At 42.2% G+C, this 9,719-nt stretch overlaps 1 protein-coding gene across 1 annotated transcript in view; it reads left to right on the top strand.

Annotated features, from left to right (window-relative positions):
- Positions 1–9,719, top strand: part of LOC104620439 (NIPA-like protein 2) — a 12,813-nt gene that overhangs the window by 417 nt on the left and 2,677 nt on the right. The window contains exons 2-4 of the mRNA XM_010286658.1: positions 1,636–1,732; positions 6,107–6,242; positions 8,663–8,751. Of these exons, the coding sequence (XP_010284960.1) occupies positions 1,636–1,732; positions 6,107–6,242; positions 8,663–8,751 (322 nt within the window). The remainder of the gene's footprint in view (positions 1–1,635; positions 1,733–6,106; positions 6,243–8,662; positions 8,752–9,719) is intronic.

Consider the following 9,719-nt stretch of genomic DNA (forward strand, 5'->3'; position numbering starts at 1 on the left):
AAATGCTTTATTATATTCAACGCATTTCACAAAAAAACCTAAAACACTTTGCCTTTTTTTGTTATTAATCTTGTGATAAATATTTGACATTTTTTAAAGAAAGGTGGTATAAAATCCGGATTTGTCTTTGTAGTGTTCTGAGATGCAATTGCCTCTCAGTTGTCTTTGGGAGCAAGGGATCAGTGTGAAGGTAAATAAAAAATTAATTAAAGCGTAATTATGGTCTGTTCATATTTTTGAACACTACTAAACTGGGGGACGTGTGAGTGTGGTAGAGAATTTTAGTAACTGAACATAGCTGCTGACGGCTTTCCTGCTGCAGCCACCCTCCAAATGAGAAACCAGCTATGGTACGTTATATAACCGCCGCTAGTAACTGTTCAGTCGCTTCTCTGAAAATTTCACGGTCGCAACACCCAGGTCTTTTCAAGTCTAGTGCTGCCTTGTGGCAACTGCTAGTTTAAGAGTGAAGTGGCATTATAAAACGTAAAATAGTATGTTAGTGACAAAACCAAGGAGATAGATGTGAGGTTTTTCTATGACTGGTTTCGCTGGTAAAAAATGACAGATTCATTAATGATGACAGTCTCATCTTCTGTCTTATTCCCCCCCATTTCCGACACACACAAACAAACTTCTATTTCTTCACGCTGTCTCTAAGGCTACCAGGCTTCTGAGTGCCTCTCAGAAGGTGCAGAGGTCCATCACCCCTGTTTTCGTCAGTCTTCTGGGCTTCACAGAAGGTTTTTGGCTCTTGCACTTGCTGTTTACTTTAGGCATAGAGGAGTACTTGGGCAACGTGGGTAGGTGGGAGAATATCTATGCTTTTGAGGTGGCAAAAGGTAAGAGTTACTAAGGGAATCTGCGAAGAGACACACTAACAGCAAGTCAGTAAATTTGTGTGTCTGTTATTTAGCTGTCAGATGGTGTTGAAGGAGCGAATCTGGACCATGCACAATGTAGGTAAAGCTGCTTCAGCAACTGCAGATATCCTGCAGTGTGGTCTGCTAGTGTGGCATTGAGATTTTCAAGGTAAGCTCTTGACATGTATCTGTGATTTGAGAAACACCACGTGAAATAAATGTTTTCCTCCTTACCATGTACGGCAGAAAGTTTGAACAAAAAGACAGTATTTGGGGGAATATTTTTCAGTAGGACTGGGGAGAAGGGCAAAGAGGGTAGCAAAAATAGCTTGCATGTAACAAAGAGTAACACAAGGAATACCAGAGCTAGAAGGAGAGACTGCTGTTCCTCCAGGTAAGTGCTTTACTCCGTAGGAATTATAAACAGAGTTTCTGTAAGGATTATTACCAATAAACATGGGTATCTTTGCTGTCATATTCAAAAGTCTTCTCAATGCTACCTGTGACAAAATACAGCTAGAAGTGCAAAAAGAAAAACTAAAGAAATAAGAAATGCTTAAAGTTTAATTTTTGCTATAATAGGAAAGATAAATGACAATTGTTTGATAGTTCAATCAACTGGCAATAAGGTTAGTTTTTAGCAGAAGATGCTTGATAAAGTAATTCTTTGAACTGTTAGAGCAGAGAAAATGAATGTGACATCTCAAAGACTTTGAACGAGGCATTTATTACAAAGTTTCACAGCTCTGACTTTCTTCCCTTTTATTTTCAGATCTTAGAAATTATAATATTCTGCATTCTCCTCTATTTTTACAAAATAAAGGCTGTGAAGCACATCGTGGTTTTGTTGATGATGGTAGCACTACTGGGTAAGAACATATTCACTTTAATGGTCCTGTCTGTTACTTGATAATTCCTTGTCACTCAGTCTCCCCTAGTTTAGATTAGGGCCATTTCAAAGCAGTGTGCTGAAGGAGAAGGCTCTTTTTGAAGAGAAAAGCTGATTATGAAACATAGTTTCTATGCTTCTTGCTGGGACTATTTCTCTTTACAGATTTCCTGAAATTAATATGCTGTGTGCAATGGTATTCTGAAGCTTTTTTTAAAGAACCTTTTAGCTTTAGATCCTGGGAAAGTGGACTGTTTGAAACTGTTTTGGAAAGCAGGCTAGCTGTGAAAATCAGTTCTTTAAAACAGAGCAGTTTAAGACCTTGTAAACACTCTGTAAGCAAAAGCAGTGGTATGCTGTGACTGTGCAGGAATTTCTGTTTGAATTATCTATGCCTGTTTGCATATCCAACATTTCCTACTTTACCACCTTTCCAGAAGCATAGCAAGAACTCAGTGGGCCACTGAAGTTTACCTTCTGATTAACATTACCACAATCAATACCCAGGGAAACAAGTGAGATCATTTTATCAGGCAGCTTTCAATAAAGTTAAACATGAATCAGTTTTGAAAAATGTCAGGAAGCTCTTCTGCTTGCAGGCATCTATTAAGAATTTGTCACCATCCCATGTCTTCTCCTGTCCTTGTTTTGTTACTTTTCCATGAAACTCTGATGGGACACCACTTTTCTTTGGTTGAAGTGAAAGGTGCTTGAACTATGCCATTGAAGTCAGTGGTTATATTTTCACTGAGTTCAGCAGGTACATGCATCAGTCTTCAAAGACTTATAAAGCACATTTCTAATGGAGCTGGTCACAAGTGTTTTGATAAAACAGAATTTCACTGAAGTTTGACAGTTAGTTACACAATTTGGATTTAACTGAATGTGAAAAAGCCTCACAGATTTATTAAGTGCCTTCCTTCAGATCCCTGACCAGTTTCTTACCCAGCTGAAAAGCTCAGACTTTCAGACCAACTTTTTTGAGAGAGTCTTCCCATTTAAGTTTCCCAGCACTGGGAACATTACGATCTGTAGCTCTGCAGAAGCCTTGAAGGTTTTCCATGCTCCCTGCATGAGGCAGAGATGGAAAAGCCCCAAACGCCTTAGGTCTAACTGTTTGACTGCTCTTGGTTTGGAGGAGTGACATGTGAGTCCAGCCATCCCTCAGCTCCTAGCATGGAGCCTGCGAGCTTTGGCAGAGTTCGCTTGAGCTGCTCCACTGCTTCCAACCCTGCCATGGGGAGCATGAAGCACTGTACGCTCCTGAGCGATGAGCGGGTCCATGCTCCTTGTCACATACCTGAAGATCCCCAGATGGGCTTCTACACTTGCCTGCTGCAGTTCTGGGCAGACCCACCACGATGGCTGCCCCAAGCAAGGTCAACACAAGGGTCCGGGATACGTGGGCCATTGGGCTGTGTAGCCCCACGTGCTTATTTTTGCCATGGAGCCTGCCAGCCTCGATGCCACCAGTGCCAAAGGGACGCGTGGAGCTGCTGAACAGCAGCAGGGCTGCAAACCCGTGCCCCAGCAGGCACTAACTGCAGTTTGGTGGTCAGGCTGCAGTCAACCAAAAATAACAATTTCAGCTGGTGGCTGCTGAGGTTTTGGTGAGCATGTGCAGCTTCAGGAAAAATGTGTCATTATTTCTGCTCTATTAAAAAAGACACAAACAAACAAACCCTGGTTCATGGGAACTTTTGAAATACTGACATTTCCCTCGAGCAGGAAACCCAGAACTGTGTCTGGCTCTGGTTCCTGCAGCTGTCCTGGTGCCTGGCACTCCCCACAAAACTAGACTTGGAGCCTTCTGCTTGTCCTCCAACCTTTCTGCTGAGCAAAGCGATGAGGGGCTGAGAGCGAGCTGTTAGACGCGCGCTGCCCTCGGGGGGCCCTGGCTGTGGGAGGGGTGGACGAGGCTTGGGGTCTCTGTGCAGAAAATTCTCGGTGGCAGCTCGTGGAAGGGGATTTCTGCCTTTTCTCCTGTCTGCACAGATACGTTCCTGGTGGAGGGTTTGTACAGATGCAAATTACATGCAGAAAGTTTTCTTTAAAAAGAAGGCAGCCTTTTTGCTTCATTAGATATGCGAGCTACTTTCATTATGAAGAAAACACAGAGGTGATCGCAAAATCTGTGAACGTTTTGCTTAATACAACTCTGCAAGTTCATTTGGTGAGAATTATCTTACCTTGTGTATATACCGGGAGTTATCATAAGTTTGAGGGGAAACATTTCAGATTAAAGTGGGATTTCTGAGTTTCCTTCCCTAACAGCTGGAAAGTGACATCATTTGTTACACTAGCCTTGGAGAGGAGTCATTCTATCAGTGATAGGAAAAACATTTCCTAGGTTTTGCAACTTATTCCAGGGCTACTTTAACTAAAAAGATCATTCCACTTTTCAAAAAAACCCCAAACCAACCAATCATCCAACCAAAAAAACCCTGATGCTTTCTTTTCTGGTTTATTAAAATTGTAAGGATGGAAACTGCCCTTTCATCAGAAGCATTTTGTGGTGTAACCTCAGCGGGCAACTAAGCACCACGCAACCCCCCATGGTGGGATGGGGAACAGAATCAGAAGGGTAAAAATGAGAAAAATCATGGATTGAAATAAAGACAGTTTAATAGGTAAAGCAAAACCAGCACACATTTTTTCAGCAATGTTTACCCTTAGTTGGACAATTCAAACTACTAATTTTTGTCTGTAAATGTTCTTTTAAAATAATAACTCCCCCATGCTAGAGTGCAAATTTCAGTTTTTTATATAGGCTGCTTGTTGGGGCTTGAGTGTATTTTTTGGCTTTTTATCATACCTTTAAGCACCACTTCAGGCCAGTATTTGACCTCCTCTGCTCAATTTTACTGCTGTGTTTGTTAAACCGCTTCACTCATTTCCATTACAGAGCAAGAAGTGAAGTACTAGGTGGAAAGGTTGTCATGAAAACAGTGAATTTCATGATGGTAAACAGGATCATCACAAGATGTATGCAACTCCTAAACTCCTCCTGAACTTTTGGACTTGCTATAAGAAAAATGCTTGCAATCAAAACGACAGACCTGACTTTGTTCTTCTTCCCCCACATTTTCTCCCAAACCTCAGCCTGAACTTTTTGCACAGTGCAGCTCGTCTTGCCAATCTGAATTTTGCAGTTACAGGAGGATGAATCAGACCACCGAAACCCAACACTCCTCAGCTCTGGCAGAGGCTGGAACTGGATCCCAGCTGGGGGACGGTGCTCCTGACGATTAATTACCTTTCTTCAAAGGTCATCTCTGCACCCTGACTCTTCTTATCATTTTTAGGTTCTTTTGAATTTGTTACATTTTATTTGCAGTAATCACAGCCTACTTGGGTGAGCTTCAACAAACCAAGAGCACACTCCAAAAGGAAATCTAAAGTAGCTCTTAGCTGAACTGTCAGCCCCTTTTCTAAAAGATGTGTATTGCAAGACTTCTCTGAACTGGTGATATCTATCAAAATCATTGCCTGCTGTCTGAGATTTGTTTGTGGTGCTGCAATGACAATGACTAAATGGATTGAAAACACACTACTGAAATAGTCTGGTTTGTGTGCTAAGTCCAGTAAATGGTCTTAAGAACCTGGCCCTTGAAATAAAATGCAGACCCCTGTGTTGGTTGTCCGCTCTCCATACATAACCCATGGGGAGAGTTAGGTGCTTCGTGATGCGATCCCAGAAGTCAGCTTTGGCCAGCTTTGGCCAGTTCCCATCTCAGCAGAGAAATCCTGGGGGTGAGGAGTTATTTTAGGCTGCCAGTGTCACATGCAGGCTGCTATTAGGAGTGTCCTAGCTGATTTGAACAAATAACAAAACCTCTCAGGCCCCTCCTGAATAATGCAACATGGGTTCCAAATTAGCAGCTGGAGTTAAATAAAGCATGTCTGGAAGATGTAGAAGCTGTTGCACTACCTCTGACTGGTAGTCCAGTGTTTAGAACATCTGCCCAGCACAGTGGGAAATGGATCCAGTTCTTTCATCTACCCAAACTCTGCCTCTCTCTCACACACACATCTACCTTGCAAGATTTTATCTGACACTAACCTCAGCTACCCTAGTGAAAATGGGGAAACTTTGGGTAGGTGCAGGGTGGCAGACCTCAATGCACAAGAACTTAAAAGCAAAACACAACGCACACATGCAGTTAAGGCCACTCTGAGTTTAGGCAGTAGTTTATGAGCATTTGTAAAATCACACACTTAGTTTTAGGTGCCCAAACCCTACCTCAGTGTCTCGTTAGGTGATCAGCTCTGTGCTCTGACCTGGCACCTTGTCCTCCCTCACCGATGCTCTGAGGCCATGAAACCTGCTCTAATCTCTCGCTTTCCCTTTCAGCATCGCTGACTGTCATCGCTGTAAAGGCTGTGGCCAGCATGATAATACTCTCTGCAAAGGGGAAAATGCAGCTAACTTACCCTGTTTTCTATATCATGATTGTTTTAATGGCAACTTCTTGTGCTTTCCAAGTCAAGTAAGTGAGATTCTACTTATCTCCTAACCTTTGTACCCATTTATCTGTCAGTTTTATTTGCTACCGATATTGACTCCAGATACAAGTTGCACTTAAAGGCAACAGATTCCTGGCAGAGCTTTGACAGATGCATGAATTGCCTAAAGCTGATTATAATGTTTATTTAGGCTTTATTTTTCAGTTTATAACTGATTAATTACATAGATGTTACCTCCTCTCATTATCACCTTATACAAGGTCTTCCCAAAATAATTTGTAGTTTTGTCACAGGTTTTGAACTCATTAAATGAAATTTGTATTTATGTAAATTTTTTTTGTTAGTTTTGGAAACCTTCATTGCTGAATAATCAAATGGCCACATTTACCCCCATTATGCATCTCTCTTTCCATGTCACTTGTCAGGCTGAAAACGAGAGCTTACCTCAGCTTTCTCCCTGCCTCTGTTAAATCTGCATGTTGCGCTTTGCTACCCTGTATGTCTGTACCTTTTTAGGAAATAGTTAACTTTTAGTGTGCCGGGGACATCAGGATTTTCCCTGCTGGCCTCTGTGAGTGGTTGTTTTATGTGATTGTTTTATGCTGCCGTTGCAGATTGCTGGGGGTGGCAGCACTGTAAAATACGACTTGCAGCTGAACAGAGAGCCATCCCCTTTATGCTGGTCCCTCTGCTTCAGGTGCTGATAGCATCATTCAGTAATCTCATCTAGACTGCTCCAGTGCGAGTCTGAGTGTTTACTTGCATGATTATTTTCCGGTAGAAGAGCCAGCCCAGCTTTCTCGTGGCAGAACATACCATTCCCATGTGGAATCAGAAAGTCCATGCGTTATTACGCAGTGACTCTCCATGGCTGACTCAGGAACTCCCCTGTAACAGATTAGAGAGTGATTTACACCCAGCTTGTCTTCGCTGGGAGAACAGCTCAGGGCATTTAAAATAGGAAATAAAAGTTTGGTAAATAGGAAGCTGATGAATTAACCTCTCCTCCTTGCCAGGTTTTTTTCTTTCTTTCATTTGCAGAGTCAAAATTAAAACAGAAATGAAATGTGCCCATTTCATTCCCTGGGATCAGCGTGTCTCTGTCTTCTCTGTTGGACACATTTTCTAACAGAGACAGTGCTGTCAGTCTAAATTTTTCATTTTATTTGTTTCCTCTCTTATTTTATTTGACTGTCATGTGATAGCTCAGAGGAGCCTGTGCTGCAACACCCTCCTGGGTTCAATGCTGGACCATGGTATCACTGCTTTAGTCCCTGTGACCAAGTTTGTTGCAAATGGGAGAAAATAATGAGGTGTTTTCAATGACTTCAAAATCCTGACTATCTTGTGGATATGTAGGATTTCTTTATTTTTAAAGCACCATGGAGACTGTTCAACAGTTGCTAAAATAACCATGCAATTACTTTAATGACTAAAACAGATCCAAGCTTGGATTTTTACTGTGCACATATATTGTACCAGTGAAACATTTAAGTGTGGTTCTTTTTGTAGGTTTTGAATACACTCTGCAGCCTCCTGATTTTTCTCTTTCGGTCTGAAATGCACCGTTCACATAACAGAGTATCTGCTGGTGCATCTGAGAGTTCACACTCACGATTCATCACTCTGCGGGTAAATGTTGATAGCCCTGGTCTCTGTGCAAGTGGGTGAATTGCTTTGCCTTTTTCATCCACTGATGCAGACTGTGCGGGCTGCTCCATGGCCAATGTCTCAGTCCTACAGGTTTGTGTGCAATGCGCACTCCTGTGGTCCTGCACACTCTTGCTCATGGTTCTGGTGAGGGTTTGCATTGCCTTTCGGAGGAGCACAGCAGAGAGTTTCCAACCCGAGGAGCACAGGCTTGGAGCCACCTCCCTGAACTTTCCCAGCAGGACAGAGTGTGTCTGGGGTATGATTGCATGCATAAACATACAAATATGTGTTTTAGCCAAGTTGGATTGAGCAGTAGCAGCAATGTGGACTTCAGCAAAGTGAAACAGTTCCTACGAGGACTTGCGTGTTCGTGTCCGTGCTGGAAATATACCCTTACACAACCTGTTTAAATTAGAGCAACTTGTCCCTGGCTGCTCTCAGGCAGCACTGATTCCAAGAACCGATGCAGACCATAAGCAGTAATACCCTAGCATTCCTCCCTTATCTGTGGCAGACAAAATTTTTCCAACAGTGCTTCAGAGAACTCTCCAATGACAGCCTATGGCCAGCAGAATCCATGCCAACCTTCTTGCTTTCACCTATTTGTTTGACTCTGCAGAGTCAAAACCAGAAGGTAAATTCAATACACATACGCATCTGTCCAGGGCTACTTACTGTTGTGGTAAGAAATTGTCACACTTACTGTTAAACTGACATAAAGTGGCTTAACCTGACTTAAAGTGCAATGAAACTCCTGTAGGCATGAGATGCAATAACTCTTGTCTTCCAGGTTCTTGAATCAAGCAATGCATCTGTATGAAGCAAAAGCAGTTGTGCCCATTAATTTTGCGTTCTTCACCACCAGTGCCATCATTTCAGGTTTGTTTCTGGCCTTCTGCCTCTACAGAATGATTTTCTAAATATCAGGTTTTCAAGAATTACTGCCTGGGAACAGGAATCAGAGCAGTCATGTTTGTCTTCACAAAAAGAAGTTTTTCCTGTGACAGGCGTTTAAGTTCTGAAAAATGAGTAAGTTCACAACTTTTGAAACAAAATAAAAATAGTCAAATTCTAGAATTTCCAGAACTGATATGTACAGTTTACTGTGCCTTGCTGGCTTACTAGAAGTAGCTGCATTTATCCTAGCCTCATCTTGACATCCAGTAAATGCGTTTACCATGTACACACCAGCCTCTCCATATCCAAACTGGTAGAGTAATTTTAACAGCCTGGCAAACTACTCAAATGACAACCAGCTGTGTTTCATAGTAGTTAGTGTATATTCAGTTTCAGAAGGTGGAATTCTAGGCTAAGTGAAGGAAATAAAATGACTCCAAAGACCTTTTAAACATTTAACATTTTATTCTGGGTGAGAACTTTGAACTCAGTGTTGTTAAAGAGGGACTGCAAATCTTGGAAATGGTGCGCAGCGTAAGAACATGAGTAGGGAGGACGACTAAGATGCTGTATCAGCAATGAGCCAAAATGATCGTGTTGTTAGAACATTTATGACTCATTTTAACACACACTGGGGGCTTTCCTGTCATTGCTGTGCAGGAGTTTCTCATGCAGAGCTGCCATTAATGAGGAGGGGAGTTAGCCTCACGCACAGATTGCCTCAGCACCTGTGTTAGAAGAGACCTACATTTTGTGACTGGGAGGAGACTCGTGCCAAAAGGGGGTTACGTTCTTGTGACCATATGGGGAATTTGGCCTTGTGCCTCCTTAAAAGATCAAGTACCTATTCAGGAATGGCTTAATAGCTTTGAGACTGGATACACATGCATTTGCACCAGGTTAGTTAAACCAGTGTAGGGCTTAGAAGAACAAGCTCTGCTGAAACTTAC

This window comes from Phaethon lepturus, unplaced genomic scaffold (assembly GCF_000687285.1).
Source record: "Phaethon lepturus isolate BGI_N335 unplaced genomic scaffold, ASM68728v1 scaffold56344, whole genome shotgun sequence".
Lineage (NCBI taxonomy): Eukaryota > Metazoa > Chordata > Aves > Phaethontiformes > Phaethontidae > Phaethon > Phaethon lepturus.